The 21477-nt window shown below is 58.1% G+C and overlaps 1 protein-coding gene across 1 annotated transcript in view; it reads right to left on the bottom strand.

Annotated features, from left to right (window-relative positions):
- The window catches only part of NRP1 (neuropilin 1), a 112186-nt gene that overhangs the window by 39089 nt on the left and 51620 nt on the right, over positions 1 to 21477 (bottom strand). Inside the window, exons 3-6 of the mRNA XM_062211218.1 lie at positions 21024 to 21205; positions 17517 to 17744; positions 12165 to 12320; positions 10536 to 10702 (exon numbers count right to left, since the gene is read on the bottom strand). Coding sequence (XP_062067202.1) covers positions 10536 to 10702; positions 12165 to 12320; positions 17517 to 17744; positions 21024 to 21205 — 733 coding nt within the window. The remainder of the gene's footprint in view (positions 1 to 10535; positions 10703 to 12164; positions 12321 to 17516; positions 17745 to 21023; positions 21206 to 21477) is intronic.

The raw sequence follows: 21477 nt of genomic DNA, 5'->3' as shown, positions 1-21477 counted from the left end.
CCTTATAAATGCACGTGCTATTCAGAAATACACACTGAGACCGAAGAAATAATCCAGGTGCTTTCGAGTGCTGCTAAGTGTAGCAATGGCTAGTCTGGGATTCTGAAACAATGTTTAAATAACTAAACCATAAAACTACGCATTGCAGCTTCATGTTTTAAAGGTGGGAACTTAACAATAGTTCTTTCCCGTCTTCCCCATAAGCCCCAAGTGCCTCATGAAATGTCCAAAGAACTTTCATCAGGGTTTCACATCCCACATGGGTTTCTAGCCTCTTATCATCATCTTGAGGACTTCCCACTGGAGATTTGATATTTCATTTCAGATCCTCAAACGGAAAGCTGTGTCAAGTTTCTTGCACCTGTATCCATTGGCCTGTGCACCTGCCCGGGTATGTCTCTCTCGCCTCCGAGATGGGGTTGACCAGCAGCTCCCATCCTCAGAAACAGATCAAGTCTCAGAAGCAAAAGATGGCTGTCCTGGCCACCTCCACTTTTCTCAGCTAATAAAAAGCTTAGTATTGAACACATTGTCTTAAAAAAAAAAACACCAACTTTTCTATGGTTCCATTTTCCATGAACATTACGGAGGCAGACAAATTGAGCTCCCATCCACTGGTTCACTCCCCAAATGCCCACAACTGCACTCCATCCTGGCCCCTCCACATGAGTGGCAGGGACCCAAATACCGGAGCCCTCACTGCTGTCTCCTTAGATGCACATTAGCAAGAAGCCAGGCCCTTGGCTGTGGGATGTGGGCGTCCTAACCACCAGGCCAAATGCCCGCCCCGGGATCCGAGCCTTTCAGGAGGGAGAAGGGACTTGGGACTGCCAGGCGTTTCAGGTGAGACTCTGCCACAGAGCAGAGGCCCACACCTCACAGGGGTCCCCTCTGGAGATGGGAGAGGTGGAAAGGTGAGTGTCTGGGGCTCTCTGCTGCAAGCTCACATGGAAGAAGCAAGGGGGCAGGGAGCCACACGGAAAGTCCTGTGGACCCAGAGAGCTCCACACGGAAGCCAACACACAGGATCACCTGTCCCACAGGAAAAATCCTACTCAGAAAACTGCTATGTGCTGCCCCCTTGATGATCAATACTGCTTAAAACAAATTCAGCTCTGCTCTCTGTTACATTTTCATCTTGGGCAAGCTCAAGGCATGGGCTGACAGAGAAGGCTTATTTCAGTAGAATCAGAAAGTCGCAATGCCTTGAAAGGACCAGAGAAGGTACAGGGCAGCTCACTACCACGGGGGAGTTTCATCCATGGCCTCTCGAGCTTGCTGAGCCAAGGTGGGTTATTCCCATGCTTGCTAAGTCCAGAAAACACAGTTCGAAGTGTCAGGAATTCAGACTCTAAGAATAAGACTGTGGTAGAGCTAAGGCATCACCCTCCTAACGGAAGTCCATTAGAAGAATGCCATAAATGCATTTTTAACCCCATGAGGCAAAGAGAACTGGAAAGAAAAGGCACAAGCCCCCTGCACAAGTGCCTAGTGATGACGCCCGAGTCATAACACGTGTGGTCAGTCTCAGGTGCTCACTGTGTTCGACTGGGGTTGGAAATACAAAAGCATAGAGCATTTATTGCCTTTGGGGTTTATACAGCATTTTAAAATTTAACCTACTTTCTTCTATTGGAACCTAGAATTGAAAGAGTAGAAAGATGACAGAAGGGAGGCGGGCAGAGAGGAGGAAGGGGTGTGTGTACCATACTTGTGTGTACGTGCATGTGACACGCCCAGGACTGTGTGTGCATGCACTTGTGTGTGCCGTGGCACACGATGCTGTTCACTGATGCATTCTGAGGCCAGCCTTCAAACGGTACATTCATGAGAACAGGTGGGCCCTGCATCCTGGCCACACGAGCGTGCGCCTCCCTCTCCTGCACTGGGCAAGTTTCAAGCTGGGAGTTCTACCAGCTCTGAAGACAGAGCTCGCCCTGGGGCTTCCCAGTTATGATGTGACAGTTATCCAAGGCTTTGGGGCCAATGTGTGATACTCCCCGCACATACACGTGGCCACTGCTCCCCCACGCACACATCAGCGTGTGCTGTACAGGGTGCAGTCGTTACCGCTGGGACAGAACCCAGCAGACCCCACCAGAGGAATTCTTCAACCTGCTGTTGTAAAGTCTGCGTGGTATGGGCTCCATTAACATTTCCCTCCCAAGGAGTCCCAGCCGTATAATAACAGAGGTTCTTTAAATTTTAAATACCGCAGGCGTGGGTAGCCTTTCACACAGAACAGATGTGAACCCACAGACGTGACACTGGGCAGTCACTGACGGCCCTGAACATGTAGGCTCCAGAAGTGGACACTCACGACTCCTCCCGTGGATACGCTGATGGCCTCTCAGCCAGGTGCATACTTCTCACTGCATGTGCCGTGGGACAGAAGCATCACACTAACATGGGGTTTACCTCCAGCCCGGCAGTTGAGATGCTGCTTAGGGACCCACACAGCACATCAGCGAGCCTGGCTCCTGAGCTAGCTTCCCGCTGATGCACACCCTGGCGGGCAGCAGAGAGGGCGCAAGCGCTTGGGTCCCCGACACCCACTGGGAGACCCGGGTGGAGTTCCTGTGTCCTGGATTCAGCCTGGCCCGCCCCTAGCTATGGCGGGCATGTGAGGAGTGAACCTGAGCATGGAAGACCTGTCTCTGCCTCTCTAATCTAGACAAATGAATGAATGAATGAATGAATGAGACAGCTGGGCAGGCAAGAGCAGAGCCCTGGGTGCCCTTTCAGCCCCACTCTCCCCCATTTCCTTCTCCTACTCCCAGTCTTCTCTGCATTGAGCCCTGACAGGGCGGTCACCTAGGACAGCATCTGTACTCAGTTAGCCACAAACAGCTCACTTGTAAAGCTAAATATAGTGCAGCTCAAGACAAACAAACAAGGAGGTTTGAGAGGCTGCTTTCCTGTGTTAGGTAAACAAATAATCTCTATTTTGGGCAAACAAAGAACTATGGCTCTGTTCCAATAATATGTTCAAAGGTAGCCAAGCCACAAGCGGCTTTGTCCTTCCAGAGTCCAGCCAGTCTGATGACTTGGAGAGACTCCTGGTGTCAGGGCTCATTTCTCTCCAGCCTGACATGATCAGTGTCAATGTCAATACCTGGAGGTATTTCCAGTGGCCAGAACCTGTGTGTGCATGTACATGAGTATGTGTCTGAGTGCACACATCCATGTGTCTGTGTGCATGTGTGTGCAAACATCAGTACGTGTGTACATGTGTGTGCAAGTGTGCACATGCGTGCCCTCACACTTCTGGCTTCTACAGGTAGAGGCGGAGGATGGCATTCAACATGCCACAATGCACAAACAGCGCCTACAACCAAGAGCCGTACAGTGCAAACTGTGAGTTTTGTCCAGACCTGAACCCCTGCTCAAGGAGTGGCCGAGGTTGCTGCGGGTCAGTGTGCCATGGAACCAGGGGACGGCCCACCTGCAGCAGATGGGGCCAGGTTGGGGCTCCCCCTGCTTGCTTGGTGTTCAGGACCCACACTCACATTCCTCAGCCTGGCCCAGCTGATGGAAGCAAGGAGGCCGAGACTCTGTTCGTGGCTTTGACATCTGTTTGCTATGTGGTCTTGCAAACGGCCCAACCTCCAAATGTTCAGAGCGAAAGGAAGTATTTGGGGAAAATGACGTCCTCGTCAGCTTTCAGCCTTACCCATCAAGCTGAGCTACCTGGTGGCCGGAATGTAGCTGTGAATTCAGGTTCCAAACAGACCCTGGCATCGACAGCAGGAAACCGAGACTGCCAGCAAACCGAGCCCGCGTGCCACCTGACAGGTCAGCGTGAGGTGGAGTTCTTGTCTTGATGGTGTCTACACAGCCGTGTTCCATCAGAGCCGTCTACCAGGCTCACAGAAGGCCACACGTGCGTGTGCGCTGTGGAGGGTGAGCAGACACGGAATACCACTCAGACTCATTGTTTCCTACAGAGTTAAGTGGCGGCCTTCACCCAGGAGGCTACAATCACCACGCCAATGTCTGCACCACAACATCCCTGCTTCCGTCCGAGTCGTTATCACCCGTGCTGGGCCCCATCGTCACAACCTCCTTCTAAAACAACCCAACTCTGCCTTTCAGCCGTCCTCACGTACCCCTCCGAGTGGCTTCCGGATGGTGGGAGGCCACAGTTCCAGAGGCTGCAGTAGGCCAAGTGCCTGGCTATGGAAGCTTCCAGAGCACGGCTTTCTGGGTGGAGACCTGGCCAAACACGGGAGACCGGCTGGAAAGCGTTTACTTCTTGGAGGAAGTGCGGAGTCGCGGGAATCGGGTGAGGGAACCAAGCTCACCTGGGGGAACTTATTAAAGCAAGTGGTGTCGCTTCCAGGTGGATGCTGATGCTGTTTGCTGTAAACACCCCCCCCCCAACACACACACACACACACACACACCTGGGATTACGCAGGCAGAGCAGCTGCAGCCCCCTGACTCCCAACACTCCTCTACGCGCCTCATTGCACTTCGGCCAGATCCCTGTTCCAAGCTCCTGAAGCATCTGCATTCCGGGCCCTGGGCGTGCACCAGCAGGCCGAGCTGGCCCCTCCGTGCTCCGGGCGAGCCGAGAGTGCAGCGTTCCGATCACAGGCCTGCTGGAGGCCGGCGCTCCATGAAAAATCAAAAGCCACTTCGCAGGAGACACACCTGCTTCACATCCAACACATTCACATCACGGAACCAAAGGTGTGTCTGGGACACTCAGAAGGAAAGAAGATTGTCCACGGAACTAAGACAAATGACAGCCCACAGCTTTGCGATAAATGACTTCTGCTTCTATTTCCCAGATAAATTACTCCGCTTCTATTTTCAATTTTGGGAGCCTCTTCACTTTAAAGGGTAAAAACAGAAGTCCAGGTAACAAATTCTTCGAATCAGATGAAGCAGTGCTCAGCTCTCCCACCTACAACGGGATTAAAACACGCGAGGCTTTTTGTGGAGGTAACGCTTCCGAGGGCCCAGGAGCTCAGAGGAGGACGGCTGGGCCCTGCGTGCCCCCCACAGCCTTAGCTGGCCCCGTGCTCGGTGAACTATCAGTGGCCATGCAGATCCCACATCACAGCAGAGCCTCTCTCAGAGCTGCTGGGAGCAACAGCCACAGGTCTGCACAGGGCGTGGCCAAGTGGGTGGACCTGAGAGGCCATGCCTAAGGCAACGTCTGCAGCTGCTACGCCCAGGACCAAGGAGAGAAAGGACAAGGGTCCTGCCCCATCATAGAGCCAACTGTGGTGACAAGAGTGAGTGCCATTCTACCGGCCTCAAGAGCTCAGAGCCATGGCAACCAACCCATCACTGCAAGGCAGACAGAGAGCTGCATCTCTCCCGGGCCACTGGTCCCCTCACTGGGCACGGCCGAGGTAGGAACTCGGGTGTTTCTGGCTGCCGCCGAACGGTGGCTCCCCTGGCTTGGGCCCCATCACTCTGCTGAGCCCCTCTGCATGGGACACACCTGACGTTTGTCATCCCCGCAAGCCAAGAGCAGATCCCACAGCGTGAGACCCCAGTGCGTCCCGCTTCCTCCAGCCCTACTGCTGGGGTCCTGCAGGCTGTGGTGCGTGCCTGGCCTCTGGTGCCGTTTCACCGCCAGTTCCCGCCCGGCACTGCGCCTTCTGTGTGGGTCTCCTGGCATTTTAATCGGGCAAAGTCACAGTTGTTGCAGGAAAGCACTCCCAAGAGCTTTAATTAAAGCTGGGAGGATAAATCTGTTTACAGTGTGGCGAACGCTGTCATTAATAAAACATCCGAATAATTAGCGCATTAAGTCCGCTTTGTGTGTGAAGGGCCACGCTGTGATCTGTGGGAAGTGAGTGGCACATTTGGTCTGAGACAGAAAACAGCACCGGAGCCCGCGCGCCTGGGGCCTGCGGCAGCGCAGGCCGCGAGTGTGGCAGGAGCTACGGAGCTCACTCGGTGGGGGCAAAGGCGCGGTTCCAATGGCCTTGGCGGCTGGGGCGCTCGGCTTGTGAGACCCCTGAAAGGGGAGGATCCTGCTGCATCCGGGAGGCTCCGATCTGAACGCTTGGTTGCTTAGCCAGAAGCAAGGACAGAACGAGGAGCCGATCCGTGAGGCGGGTCCTGGTGGACTCCTCTCACCGGGTGGCTGACGGCCCCGGCTTCTGCGCAGGAGCCCGTGGCGGGCGGCCTTCCGCGGGGACTTCCCTGCTGGCCGCACGGCTCCTGGAGACCACGGGTCTCAGAGGAAGCGATGGATGTTTGTGGGGGCGGGGTGAGGATGCCGGCTTTCCATGTCACTCAGTCATTTCCTGGAGAAGACAATGGGCACCAGACGGGGCTGCCTTGAAGGAAAGGCTGCTCCGGCACCGCCTTGTTAACTCTGTGCATGCAGGCCTCGTCCTGTCGCTCTGCGGGCCGGAAAGGAGAAGAAACGGCGGCGGCACACTCAGGCTGTGTGGGTGGGGTCGCCTGTGGGCCTGTTCCCGTGACTGCAGGCTCAGGCTCAAGGACGCTGGACTTCGTGGGCCATTCACGAGGCATCCACTCTTCCGAGGCGTCCCAGAGAAGCAGAGCACGTGGAACTGGTCCTGCGTGGGTGACGGGAGGATGAGGACAGTGCCCGCTGTGGACACAGGGGACTCGAGGTGGGCCAGAGGCTGAGCTCTTGTGGCTGTCCTCTTCAAAGGCTCCGAGGCGCCCAGGCCCAGCCGTCCAGGTCTAGAAACAGCTGGTGTCCAACCAAGCTCAGAGCCTTGTGCACACAAGGAAAGGCGTGAAAGAGACGGCAAAGCCTCAGATGGGCTCGGTTCCCACAGACACGAGAGACAAGGACAGTGCACCTGCGGCCCGCGGAGTCCAGAACTTGCAGCCCAGCCTGGCCGTGAGCTGCGGCCTTGGGCACTGCCAGTTTCTCCAGCTGCACGTTAACAAAGGCGATCAGTGTGCCGCTGCCGGACAGTGCTGAGGGTCACAGCACCAGCAGGCCAAGCACGGGGCACAGGCCAGGCCACGTACACGCATTCCCTCTGTGGTCAGTAGTCCACGGACAGCACAATGTCACTGTGTCAACATCCGCCAGCGTACACTTCCAGCACACGCCAGGAGCCCACGTGCCTGTGGCCCCGTGGGTGGAGTGTGGTCAGCTGAGCTGCCCTGCGGGTGAAATGCGGGTTGCACAGCCCCACAAGGGAGCCTCAAGAGCGGCTGTGATTCGGCACGCGCTCCTGTCCCCCTGTCTCAGGACGGCCATGCCCTCTGCCCGGGTTCTGGTCTGAGATGAGGCACAGACCTGCGGGTGACCCAGTGGCCAGTGACGGGGACAGGGGACAGCAGGAGTGACAGCGGGAGCTCAAGCTTTCTCTGATGGCTCCAGCAGATGGACAGACAGGGCTGGGCAGCTGGAGGGTTTTTTTTTTTTTTTCTTCTGTGACTACCTTGCATTGTGGGGATGATGTACAGTCCCGTCCCGTTGACGAACGCCCACTTAGTCTCCATGTGCTGAGTGGTGCACAGAACTGCTGCAGCTGCAATTCTGGAACGTGTACGAGGCCACGGGCCCTGCATTACCGAACGCTGCCCACATGACCTAGCGTAGAACACGCTTAGCTCTGCACAACACACGCTCTCCTGCAGGCGCCTCTGTCAATCATGCCAGACTGCTGGCCGCGTGGGGACGTGGACGGCACGCCACCGCGAGCTACTCTGACACGGGAGAATTCATTTCCCTCCTGACTTCATCTACAGCTGGGTTCAGCCGTCCCGGGTGGAAGTCTCATCTTTTCTCACGGCGCACACATTTCTCAGTGTTATCTTTCCGAGGTTAGCATGGGTTCAGTCTCTGTAATAGGCCGTTTCACTTTAAGTATATGTTAAACTAATATTGACCTTTCCAAAGTAAAACAAAATCTGCTATTTATGCTCCCAAGACTGAAACAGCGAGAGCTGTGGAGAGCGGAGGATTAATCATCCCGGGTTTCCTTGCCCAGAAACACTCCGGGAATCCGTCACCCGACGTAGCCGCAGCGGAACCTTGCTCCGCTCCTCCCTGGCGGGGATGCCTGGGTGCTGCACAGTCTGTTCCCACGCTCCCCAGACAGGTGTGGAGGGTTCGAAACAGGCAGAAAACACAGGTGAGCATCAGGTGGGAGTGCACAGGATGGCCGGGGGTGGGGGTGACTCGGACCCCAAACAGATGAGGAGGGTCAGGGTGGGCATTTGGTTACAGCAGAAACTGGGTATCAGGGAAAATGAGGCGAAGTCGTGCGCACACAGAAAGCAGGCGGCCCGCATGGCGCCCTGTGGTAGAGACACACAGCTGAGACCCCTGTGGACCGCACACCCCTCACTCCCCTCCCTGCCCCAACCCTGAGCAGACAGGAAACCCGACAGCTGGAGAGAAGCCAGCACACAGCTACTGATGCATCTGTCATGCAAGAGACCAGATACATCCGAGCAGGGAGCAACAGGGAGGGCGAGCACTCACTGCTGGGGACAACGTGGGACACCGGTGCTCAAACTCTGGGAAGTAAGAACCCAGTGGCCTCCATGGTCCCAGCAGTGAGTGTCCTGTGGGCACTGGTCTGGGATCTGCTTCTACGCCACTGTCCTCCCTCAGCCCTGCGAGTGCTGGGCCTTGTTCATCCCTCCACCCCTGCCTGTGTCCACACCTGGTCCACACCCACACCCACACCCACACCCACAGCTTGTCCATACCTGTGCCCATACCTTGTCCACACCTGTACCCACACTTGGTCCATACCTACACCCACACCATGTCCCACCTGTTCCCACACTTAGTCCATACCTACACCCACACTATGTCCACACCTGTATCCACACCTGGTCCATACCCACCCACACTCGTACCTTGCCAATACCTACACCCACACCTGGTCCACACCTACACCCACACCATGTCCACACCTACACCCACATCTGGTCCATACCTACACCCACACCATGTCCCACCTGTATCCACACCTGGTCCATACCTACACCCACACCATGTCCCACCTGCATCCACACCTGGTCCATACCTACACCCACACCATGTCCCACCTGTATCCACACCTGGTCCATACCTACACCCACACCATGTCCCACCTGTATCCACACCTGGTCCATACTACACCCACACCATGTCCCACTGTATCCATACCTGGTCCATACCTACACCCACACCATGTCCCACCTGTATCCATACCTGGTCCATACCTACACCCACACCTGGTCCATACCTACACCCACACCATGTCCACACCTGTACCCACACCTGGTCCACACCTACACCCACACCATGTCCACACCTACACCCACATCTGGTCCATACCTACACCCACACCATGTCCCACCTGTATCCACACCTGGTCCATACCTACACCCACACCATGTCCCACCTGCATCCACACCTGGTCCATACCTACACCCACACCATGTCCCACCTGTATCCACACCTGGTCCATACCTACACCCACACCATGTCCCACCTGTATCCACACCTGGTCCATACCTACACCCACACCATGTCCCACCTGTACCCACACCTGGTCCATACCTACACCCACACCATGTCCCACCTGTATCCACACCTGGTCCATACCTACACCCACACCATGTCCACACCTGTATCCACACCTGGTCCATACTACACCCACACCATGTCCCACCTGTATCCACACCTGGTCCATACTACACCCACACCATGTCCCACCTATATCCACAGCTGGTCCATACCTACACCCACACCATGTCCCACCTGTATCCACACCTGGTCCATACTACACCCACACCATGTCCCACCTGTATCCATACCTGGTCCACACCTACACCCACACCATGTCCCACCTGTATCCATACCTGGTCCATACCTACACCCACACCTGGTCCACACCTACACCCACACCATGTCCACACCTGTATCCACACCGTGTCCACAACTGTACCCACATCTGGTCCATACTTACACCCACACCATGTCCCACCTGTACCCACACCTGGTCCATACCTACACCCACACCATGTCCCACCTGTATCCATACCTGGTCCATACCTACACCCACACCTGGTCCACACCTACACCCATACCTGGTCCATACTACACCCACACCATGTCCCACCTGTATCCACACCTGGTCCATACCTACACCCACACCATGTCCCACCTGTATCCATACCTGGTCCATACTACACCCACACCATGTCCACACCTGTACCCACACCTGGTCCATACCTACACCCACACCATGTCCCACCTGTACCCACACCTGGTCCACACCTACACCCACACCTGGTCCACACCTACACCCACACCTGGTCCATACCTACACCCACACCATGTCCCACCTGTATCCACACCTGGTCCATACTACACCCACACCATGTCCCACCTGTATCCACACCTGGTCCATACTACACCCACACCATGTCCCACCTGTATCCATACCTGGTCCACACCTACACCCACACCTGGTCCACACCTACACCCACACCTGGTCCTTACCTACACCCACACCATGTCCCACCTGTTCCCACACCTGGTCCACACATACACCACCCCCACACCACGTTCATACCTGTATCCACTCTCGGTAGGAGTCCTCCCCGGGTGTCCAGCCGTTCTCGGGGTAGTTCAGCCGGGAGCGCTCTGCAGACCAGTTGGTGCTGTACTGGGAGGAGGCCGTGATCTGGTCGGAATGGATCTCCCCTGACTCCATGCCCAGAGCTTCCATGCACTTGAAATCTGAGGAGAAGTGTGGGTCCAGGGTCGTCAGAACGCAGGACTGAAACGACTTTCCGGCTAGCCCGGAGGACGGGGAGCCAATCCCTGGGCTCCACACAGGCTGCGGCCTGGCTGCTTAGAGCAACATTCGCCATGCGCCCACGCGCCCTCGCAGGGCTGAGTGATTTCACTCAGGGGGGGGCATCCGAAATTCATCAGGAAGGGATGGCAGTTTGACTCACTTCCCACGCTGAACATGTGTGTGCTCCTGACATACGGGCACACAGCAAAAGCTACAGATGAACAAGATTTACTGTTGGATTATTTCCTGCAGTATCGAATACAACTTAAAAGTCTCTGTGCACTCACAATTCACCTTCACCAGACAGTGGCTCTTAACTTGGCCTTTGAGCTCCCGCCATGGCGCCAAGGCCACGGCTCCTGACTCCTTCCATCTCACGCACCTGCCCTGGCCTGGTCGTGACTAGTGACATAAAACATGCGTGTGTGTTCTATGACACACAAGTATCCACTGGGGGTACAGTGAGGAGCACACGGCCCCACAAGCGCCACGGTTTCTCAGTGTGAAATGGGGAGGCCCAGCATGGTCAGAACCACGTGAACTCACAGGGCCTCAGGCACTGGCCACCAGGGACCCAGCCCTTGTGAAACATCAGCCCCGGGTGCAAGGTGAGCAGGGCACGGGGGAGGGAGGGATCCACAGTCCCTTGTTCTTGGCCATGATAAGCAAGGCCAGACAAGCGGATACAGCACATACAGTGTAAGTGGGTTTTCTCGTTGGCTTCATGTTTTAGCTCAGGTTTGGTATTTGTAATAGAAAATGTATTTATGTGCACAAAATCACCCACATTAAGTACCCACAGGACTGGAGGTCTCACTGGTTTTTCTCTCCCTGTGAGATGTGGCAGGGGACACTGGGCTGGGGGTGGGACGGGCCTCCACACCCCCTCCGCGGGGCCTCTCTCCAGAGCCCTGAGACAGGCACAAATGATTTATTCTTTTCCGTTTTATGTGTTTATTTTTTTTTTAGACCCTTAGTAAAAGAGCTGGGAACCATATAAATGTTGAGGAAAAAGGGAGTTCGCTAATGTAGGGTACAGGACTACATTGCTTTTTCTTTGATGGGAAAGTGAGGCTGAATTTAAAACTTGCTCCTTGGGTAAGCATCTTTTACGCACACAAGGAAGAAAAACACCATGGCTTCCCCGGGGTCTTCCCCAGCCCGGCCGCCTGTCTGCTGCTGCCCTGGGAACCGCCCTGGCTGGGCTGAGGCAGCGTGGCCTCGCCCCTTCCTCTCCCGTGTCCGGTCTCCCCCTGCAAGGCCAGAGGCTCACAAGCAGGCTCCTTAGTCAAAGTCTTAGGAAGAAAACATATAAATGGCTCCTCTCCTAGAGATTTAAATAAGAACAACATGTGGAAGAGGAAGAGGCGGCCCCGCCCACGGGCCCCGGGACGCACTGACCTTCCGCGATGCTGCCCTGCAGGACGCTGTAGTTGGCCAAGAAGCCCTCCTTGGCAATGGCGCTGTCGGTGTAGAACACCATGGACAGGATGCCCGAGGAGGCTCGGATGCGGCCCGGCGTTTTCTGTCCGCAGTAGCGTCCGATGTGAGGGCCCACTGGAGGGGGAGAAAGAAACACAGAGAATGTCAGTACGTCGTCCACGGCAGCCACGGGGGCAGCTGCCCACGGACACAACCCACAGAACCCGCAGAACCCAGGCAGGCTTCCTAGCCCCAGCCAGCCTTCCCCGTTAGTGGACACGCACAGAACGCCTGGCTCGGGGGCAGGACGAAGGGCAGCAGGAGGCAGAGCCAGACCCCCAGGGAGTGGGACCATTAGCAGGTGGGCTGGGCTGTGGAAGGCACCTCGGCCTTCCCCTCCAGGGCCGAGCCGCGTGTGTGCCAAGCACTGGGGGCTCCCGTGAGGCTGTGGTCACCGAGGCCTCGGGTTTCCTGGCCTCGCCCTTGCACAAGAAGGAAATCCTGGGTAAGTTCAATGTCCTAGGAACCAGAGTGGCCCTGGAGTCAGATCCCGGAGCAGGCAGCTCTGGTCCCTCCTCCTTATTCTGGTAAACATGACAGACCTGGACACGGGACACTGGGTCACGTCCTGCTCAGATACTCGGCGTTGGGACACTAACTCAGAATCACGGTCACACTCTAACACGTGGACTGCGGTGTGGATGTCGTCCACACAACACAGAAGACGCCTCGTCTTTCTGACTCCCCTCCGAAATCTGAGAGGGCCCTGGGAGCGAAAACCGTACCCGCGGCGCTGAACCGTCGGGGACAGGGACCCACCCGCCTGCGTTAAAGTCGGCAGCTGGCCTCTGATGGAGGGCTCTGGTCTGGCCTTGGCAACCAGCATGCGTGAGCTGCCTTGGGGACCGCAGGGCAGGAAGAGGGGTGGACAGGAGCAGAAGCCCCTGGATTAGCAGAACCTCTCCACCCTGTCCAGATCAGACCTGTTTTTCTCACTGAACGCGATGACAGAAGCGTGCCAGGTGGTTTGGGCCGAGGACGCTCTGGTGTGGCCAGTCACTGCTCTGGCACGTTTCCACTACGAATTATGCCTCAGCGAGGGGAGCGGAGCAGGTGACCTGTCCCTGGAGGGAGGGCTCTGCAGGGGGACCTGAAGCTTCAGGCCTGGGCGTGTAACTGGGCAGCAAACAGCAGCTGCTGAGGGCTCGAGACGCTTCCTGTGTGACCGCAGAGTGAGCCAGGGGCCCTGGGGACCGGCTCAGCTCCCGGTGACAGCGAACCTGAGCCCTGAGCACCTGCTTCAGGGTGCACGCAGCCGCGGCTGACAGGTTCCCGGCTCCTGGCCCGTCTTCCCCAAATACACAGAGATCTGCACTGAACCAAAGCCGAGCTAGCACAAAACAGGCAGGCTGGGTGTCTGAGAACGCCCGGACGTGTTCAGAGGCCCCTGGCACATCCCGGCCGGCGGCAGGCAGAGCCCTGGCTGGCGACTGCCCCTGCAGCTGTAACCCGGGCCTGCCTCTTCCATGACAGCTGGGGGATCTTTGCCAGGTTCCTGCTTTGCACATGGCCCTCCCACTCACGCACCACTCTCGTCTTCCCGTGGAGACCCACACCGCCTGCACACAGGCGTGAAGACAGCTGGCTGGGGCCGCAGACGCAGGTCTCTCCTTGTCTGGTCTTCGATTACGGACGGGGGGCTCAGAGCACGCCCTACCACCATCCCCGTCTCCTGCCTTGAAATTCCACCCACGTGGCTTCCTCATTTTCTCCTTGGTTTTTGGCAAATGCTTACAGCCCTAATGCATGGGGCCAGGCCTGTCTCTGTTGCCACAGTCCCTGGCCTGCCCCAGGAGGCGGCCACCCTGGGAAGCGCCGGTCTTCCCCTCCGGCATCGCGTGGTTCCTCCGGGGCGGGCGGCTGGGGGCCTCCTTGGAAGCGAACAGAAGGGAACTTGTGTAACGCAGACCGTAATTTCGAGTCTCCATGACTCACTGGTTTATAATGTGCGGGCCATGCTGGGCAAAGCTGCCTCTGTCCTCAGAACCGTGCCCCGGATGGCAGCCCTCGAGACAGGCGGCTGAAAGGCTTTTTCGACTTTAATACAAAGAACTACTGAGCTTTCCTGGACGGCGGTGGGACCTCGGCTCGGCGACTGATGCGGTATTGATCCAGGCTGGGCCTGAGCGGCGGGGTGCTCCTGCCCGGCTCGTGTGTGTGCATTCACACGGACACAGCTCACGGGGCTGCTGAGTCCGCGACCGCACGCCCAAACGCCCAGGAGATGAATGAAAACTGTCGCAGGATCGGCCTAGCATTCTAGAGCCGCCGCTCGCAAGGTGGGCCGTTGGGGGGCTGCCCCTGCCCAGGCAGAGTGGATGGCACAGCCTCCGTGCTCGCCCGCTGCTCTCCGGCCGCGGCCACCCTGGCCCAGGATCGGACAGCCAGGCTTCCCGCCACCTTTGAATAGGAGAGAATGACGGGCTGCCGTAGAAAAGTACTGTAAGAGAAGGTATTTCGGATAAAGAAACCAAAAAGGGAACAGTTTTGAAGGCACAGGGAGGCCATCTCTGCTTTCCTACAGTTGACAAGCCTTGTGGTGCTGAGTATCTGGAGAATCAAAATCGGTATTTGCAGCTCCAGCTCTTCTGTGCTTCTGGAAGGTTCATTTACATAGAAAAGCCAAACAGAGCTCAGCCTGGTGGTGGTGGAACTCATTCCTGAGGTTGCTGATATCTGGGGACAAAGGCTGACACCCCCTCAGGCCGAGCTGGCGGCCGGCCCCTGCACCTGGGGTGTGGGCTTCACTGGTCAGCACAGGCCCCCACGGGCAGCCATGCCTGGCTCTCATCCACAAACCACAGGCAAACCTCCCGCCTCCCTCCCCGCTGCTACTCGGACTCTGTGGCAGTTGGAGGCAGGGAGAGAGATGCGTGAGTCACAAGGCGCTCGCTCCAGTGCCGAGTCTGGGAGTCAACTGCTCTCCTTCAAAGCCAATCTCAATCAATGGGCAGCTTTCAATTACTTGGTCGTATAATTCAATGTTTATGATAAAATGCAACATAAAATCACTTGACGGCTAAGAGCCTTCAGTGCTGTCTGGCTGCTGCTCTTGGAAAGGCAATCAAAGACTGAAGCGACTGTGTTGGCAGAGGGAGTGGGGTGTGGGCTGAACCATGACAGGAGTGTGCTAGTGCCAGGGACACAAACCCCAGGGGATGCTGTCACCCTGCAGCAGGGTGGGTGGGACAGGTGACGGCCACGGACACCAAGGCGCCCTTGTCCCAAAGCCAGGCTTCCCTGGTGGACCGTGGTGTCACCATGTGGCAGCCGCGAGCCAGGGAACTCCTGGTGGCACCTGCTCCTCGCTCCAGCACAGTGACTCTCCAGAGCCAGCACACGGCTGCTTGCAGAACCCTGACACGCGTAACAAACGCGCTTCCATCTGAAAGGACCCAGGGGAGTCGGCCAACTGTACCGCCGCAGACGCCGCGTGAGCGAAGGCTGCAGATGTGACGGGAGACCGAGGGGACCCACTGTTAAGCCGCGGTGTTGTCCTAGCTCCGTTTTCCTGATGATCGGACTGACTACTTGGATCCATAGTGTTCTGTCTGGGCTAACCTCACCACTCACAGAGGGGCTCCCGCAGGACCACCGCCCCCCGTGTGCTTGGTGACAGCACAAAAGACATCAAGCGCCTTAGCTCAGCGTTTCTTCCTGTGGCAATGTCCAGCTCCCCAAACCCAGCCTTCCCGGGCAGCGTCCATGGCTGAGGGACGCCCATCTTCACTTAGGATCCGCTCCCCGCTTCCTCCCTGCACTTGGGAAGGTCCCTGAGGTTTTTTTGTTTTGTTTTTTGTTTTTTTTAAGATTTATTTATCTATTTGAAATGCAGAGATAGAGAGAGGGAGAGACATGGGAGAGAGGGAGAGAGATCTTCCATCTGCTGGTTCACTCCCCAGATGGTCACAACCGGGGTCGGGCCAGGCTGAAGCCAGGAGCCACATGGGTGCAGGGGCCCAACTTACTTGGGCCGCGCTCTGCTGCTTTTCCCAGGCCATCAGCAGAGCCAGATCAGAAGTGGGGCAGCTGGAACAGGATCCGCCGCCCATACAGGACGCTGGCGCTGCAGGTGGCTTTGCCCGCTGCGGCACAGCGCCGGATGCCCTGTCTCTCAGGAGGTTCACGGCTCTGACTGCAGGCCACTAGGCAGCTCGGGCACACAGAACTCCATGGCCCCACCCTGTGCGAATACTTGCCAGTCTGAGCACCTGTCACGTCAGCCCACACCTCCCCTCTCCTCACTCCTCGCCCTCCGCCCTCCCCGGTTCCTCTCTCATTCCATCCAGTGCTTCTCACCTCCTTGTGTCCCATGCACACGGCTCACTCCCCTGCAGTGTGCTCTTTACTGCCTGGCACCCAAGACAACACAAAACCCGCAGGAGCCGCCCTCCCTGGTGGCTTTGTGACCCAGAGGCAAGGTCAGTGCCTTGCACACAGCAGGTGCTCAGTAAACACCTTGCAGATGTGGGAATCTACTGGGGCCAGGAGCGGTGTCCGGAATGATGTCTCCGGGGGGTTCGAATTGCCAGAGCTGGGGCTGGTGCTGTGGCACAATGGGCTAAGCCACCACCTGCAGCACCGGCACGCCATATGGGCGCTGGTTTGAGTCCCGCCTCTTGTACTTCCAATCCAGCTCCCTGCTAATGCACCAGGGAAAGCAGTACAAGATGGCCCAAGTGCTCGGGCCCCTGCACCTACATGGGAGACCTGGATGGAGTCCTTGACTCCTGGCTTTGGCCTGGCCCAGCCCCAGCTGTTGCAGCCATTCTGGGGAGTGAACCAGTGGATGGAAGATCTTTCTCTCTCTGTAACTATTCTTTTGAATAAACAAACCTTACCATGTCCAGGGAAGAGACTCCCCATGCACAGAATGACTCTGTATAAATCGGAAACAGCAAACACCCCAGCTCCTCCTCTGAGCTCTCACCTGTTCTTCTGTGGTGTAAGGGGTATAACAGGTGCACACCTCATCCACCCCAGTCAATGAACAGAGCAGAGCAGCCCGCAGCAAAGCTCGTGTGGGCTCAGTCCCACCACAGGAGCAGCTGTGGGCTCTGCCTTCCCAGCCCGGCCTGCTGTCCCATGCAGTGGGTGACTGGGCTGGGCCAGGCCCGGTGGGTGCTGGGTCGCCGGGCCTGTTCCAGCCCTGGTGTCATCAATATTGCTCTGTCTGGCGCTGTCCTGAGCTGTTCCATAAGTTACGCGTGCACCAGGACACTCCTGGATCCCAGCGCCCCCCCCCGCCCCGGGCCTCTCTCCATTCCTCACCGTCGGGGAAGCCGTCCCAGATCTCCAGCCGGTCGTAGCGGCAGAACATCCCCCCGGGGGGGTTGGAGTCCGGTTCCAGGTCGAAGCTTTCGAACTCCAGGATGATCTCCGACATCTTCGGAGCGAAGATGATGTAAGTGCACTCCAGGCTGTTGGGATATTTCTCGGGGAACCCGGGGGACTTAATCACGCCGCTGGGGCTCGTGTGGTTCTGGGAGCACTCAGGACCTGGGAGTGGGAAGGAAGAGGGACAACGTGAAAACCCCACTGGGGTGACTTCCCAGGCTGCCCGCCCGGCGGGGGCCGCCTTTCTCAGAGCAGCCGTCGCTGTGGCCACAGCCCTGGCCAGGCGGGGTTCATGCTTTTGTTTGAGCAAATCATGTTCAGATTTATTGCATCCACGTTGGTTTCCCACTTGTGAGGAACAATTTCAATACTTGTGCTGTGGCAGGAAAAATACAGAATCATGGGGGAGCAGCCCGCGCAGTCTCCACGAGCCCCAGGGCGGCCATTAGAACGGTGTACTAGTGGAAGAGTGTTTCCAGAGGCCGGGGAGAGAACCAGAGGAGGGGCTGGGTCTCAGGTTCCCACCCCCACGACTCCGTGATGGCCAGATGTGACCCGTGTCTGACAAACGAGATGTGAAAGGCAACTACAGCGTGCAGCGAGGTGAGTGACCCCCTGGGTGCCGTGTTGACACAGCTGTGTGGTGAAGCGGCTTCGGCGAGGGCTGCGCCACCTGCCGCCATCACGGACATCCCGACGTCCCAAGTTCAGCCTGTCGAGAGCATGTGCCAAGGACGAGTTTAGGGACCACTCACGCGAGACGGCGCCGTGTGACGAGACCGGGCATGGGCGTGCCTGCAGCTGCTGCAGGGGACTGTTTCACAAACCCCGGCGCTGACGGGGGAGGGGGATTCGCTATACAACCAGAATGTGGCCCACCCCCGGCCCCAGTTTCCAGATGGCCGCGGGAAAGGCTCTCCAAGGACTGGGCATGCTTTGGCCCCTCCGAATCCCGGCACTGCACCCCAATGTGATCAGTTCAGAAGTTCTGGCCTCCACTCGCGGCTCTGGGAACAGCAGTGAGGGCTCGGTGTCAGGAGCAAGGCCCTGCAAGGCTGTTCTGAGCTGAGGCCTTGCCTACAGTGTCAGACCGCCCTGGGTGACGTCTCAGGCAGCGAGAGTGAGCTCAAAGAGCAGCTGTCTGTCTGCAGCGGCCAAGGTCAGCGGGAGCCCCCCCCCCCCCCCCGCCCCAGAGCACCTGCGCTGCCACCCCACGTGTGCGTCACACACCCACGCGCACCTGCTCTGCGCCGCCTCCCAGACCTCCTCAGGTGGGGCTCAGCTGCACCACCAATAGTTAAAAAGTGGCTAACACCAGTTAACTAGGGGCGCCTCCCGAGGGGAGGGGGCTGGGGCTGGGTGTGCAGAGAGGAGAGTACCAGCTGCACCAGCGAGACGCCCTGCCCCCCTCCCACCAAGACAGCCATGTGGAGGCGGCCCCAGGTTCTCCTGCCTCTTCTCCCTGGTCCTCACAGTGGCCTGGGCCAGGTGCTGCATTCAGATGACGACACCTGGGCTGTGAGCACGCACACTCAGGGCTGCTGGGCCCTGTCCTGGAGCAGAGTGAGATGGTGAGAGCTACCGCAGGTGGGCAGTGCGCGGGACGCCAGCACCCAGGTTTTTATTATAATTATTATTTTATTTTAATTATTATTAACTCGAGAGACATACAGAGAGCTCTCCTGTACTGGTTCACCCCCTAAATGCCTGGAACAGCCGGAGGCTGAGAGCTAGATCTCCATCTGGGTCTCCCAGGTGGGTGGCAGGGACCCGGGTCCCTGGTCCCTCACCTGCTGCCTCCCAGTGTGCACGTCAGCGGGGAGCTGGAGTTAGAGTGGAGCTGGGACTTGAGCCAGGCACTCCACTGTGGGAAGTGGGCATCTTAACCCCCGGCCCAGCACCTGCCCCAGGGGTTGCATCCTGACCCAGCAGGTGCTGGAGAAGCCGTGCACAGAATGAAGTAACAGGGGAGAAAGGCACCACTGGGGCCTACTACTTGGCCCGTGGCGGTGGCCATGAAAGGAAGCCATGAGTCTGGGACCTGTGGGTAACAACAGGAGAGGAGAAGCCACGATGGGCCTGGGGAGTGAGGAAGAGAGGGGACAGAGGGGGCTTCGTATGCCCAGGATGGCGCAGGACACAGGACAGGCGCGATACAGCGGGGACAGCAGACACACTGGGAGCCGAGGGCTCCCGGTGACCCAGACACAGGTGGCGCTCTCTGCAGCCCTCTTCAGTCCCCTGAGAAACACTGCAGACGAAAGCTGCCCTCAGCCCCTCTCCTGACGCCACCTGCCCCGGTGGTGCCACACACAGGGCCATGCGTACACACAGGATCACGGGTTCACGTGGATACCACGGGCACGTTCTGGGGAGGGCTCTCTCCTGTGTGTCTCCTGGCAAGGAAGCACGCTGTGTGCTGCTGGCCCTGACAGTCTCAGGCTTTGGACACTGGTGTGGGGGACCTTTTCCATCAACAAGCGCTCACTCTCTCTCCTTCTCCCCTCCTGCCCCCCGCTCCTGTTCTAGGACAGCACACTGGAATCCCAGCCTCTGTTTCCAGACCGGCCCCTGCCCCAGCAGTGCTGAGTGACAGCCAGGCTGGGGACAGCAGAGCAGGCACACACAGGCTGCGGCTGCCAGCGCCAGCCTCCAGACACACGCTGTTTACTTAATGGACGGGTGTGTTGATCCTCCAGGCTGGGGCCAGGAGCTATCAGACCCTGTCCCACCCTAGCTCGCCCATGGATCACATGAGCCCCCGGCTGCCCTCCTTGAGCTAACAGCCTCTCCCTGAACCTCCTCCCCCTGCGTTGAGGGCGGGGTCTCCGCGGCCCCACAGGGGTCTGGGCCTCAGGACCCCTGAGGTCGTTTGTCTCCTCCACAGATAACATCTTGGTGTCCAGGCTGCCTCGAGGGCTTTCCCAGGGACTGCGGCCCTGAGCAAGGGTCACTGCTTGTCCCCTCTGCACCACAAGTGCCCAGCAGAGCCCGGTGCTGCTGACCCGTCCACAGGGGCAGGGCCTGCACGTGAGCTGAGCACACGCCCCGCGGCCCCAGCTCCCACCTGCAGGAACCTTCGCCTCTGACCTGTGGGGGCCTGGGATTCACTGGTGCCCATGGCTCCTTGCTCTGCCGCCCGGGGTCAGGGGTGGCCTTGCTGTGCGCCGGGCGGGCAGACCCAGGTTCTGGGGGCTCTGAGACGCCACCCTGGGCACCGCTGCTCTGCTCCTTCCGCCAGGAGCCACAGAGACCTCATGGCTTGGCTTTCCTGGGGATGACCGGCTCTGACTCGGGGCAGGGTGGGGGTGGGGGGGCAAGAGGAGCCGGACACAGGTGGGTTCAAGGTGAGGGGAGCAAGTGTGTTGTTAACAGAGAAACCTAACTGCAAACACCGCTCAGCTGACACTGGCCAGACCAGCCCGTGCCGCTGTCACTCACCTCTCTTGTAAATCTCATAGCGGATGGAGAACCCTGCACCGTGCGTCTCGTAGTCGGAGACAAACCTGACGAAGAGGAAGGGCCCCGAGGACACGACGGGCGACGGGGCGATCTTCCCGCAGAACTTGCCCGCCGGACGCCCGTGCTCGCTCTCCCCGTCGATGACCTCCACGTAGTCGTACCTGGTGGGGAAACAGGGAGGCGTGTGAGCTGCTGGACGGAGAGGCCAGCATCGCCCAGGGCACCGGGCTGTCCTCATTTGCTCCTGCTTCACATGGCGGGAAAACCTTCCAGACGCAAGGATTGGCGCGGACAGCCGGCAGCTTGGAGCCCTTACACCTGCGCACAGCGTCAGACGGCAACCTGCAGCACTATCCCCCGGGAGTCAGCTGTGTCCTCTGCCTGTGGCTGTGCATGTCGGAGCACGAAGCCGCGAGGTCCTTCTCTGAACCCG

This window comes from Lepus europaeus, chromosome 14 (assembly GCF_033115175.1).
Source record: "Lepus europaeus isolate LE1 chromosome 14, mLepTim1.pri, whole genome shotgun sequence".
Lineage (NCBI taxonomy): Eukaryota > Metazoa > Chordata > Mammalia > Lagomorpha > Leporidae > Lepus > Lepus europaeus.
This window is presented reverse-complemented; position numbering and strand designations above follow the sequence as displayed.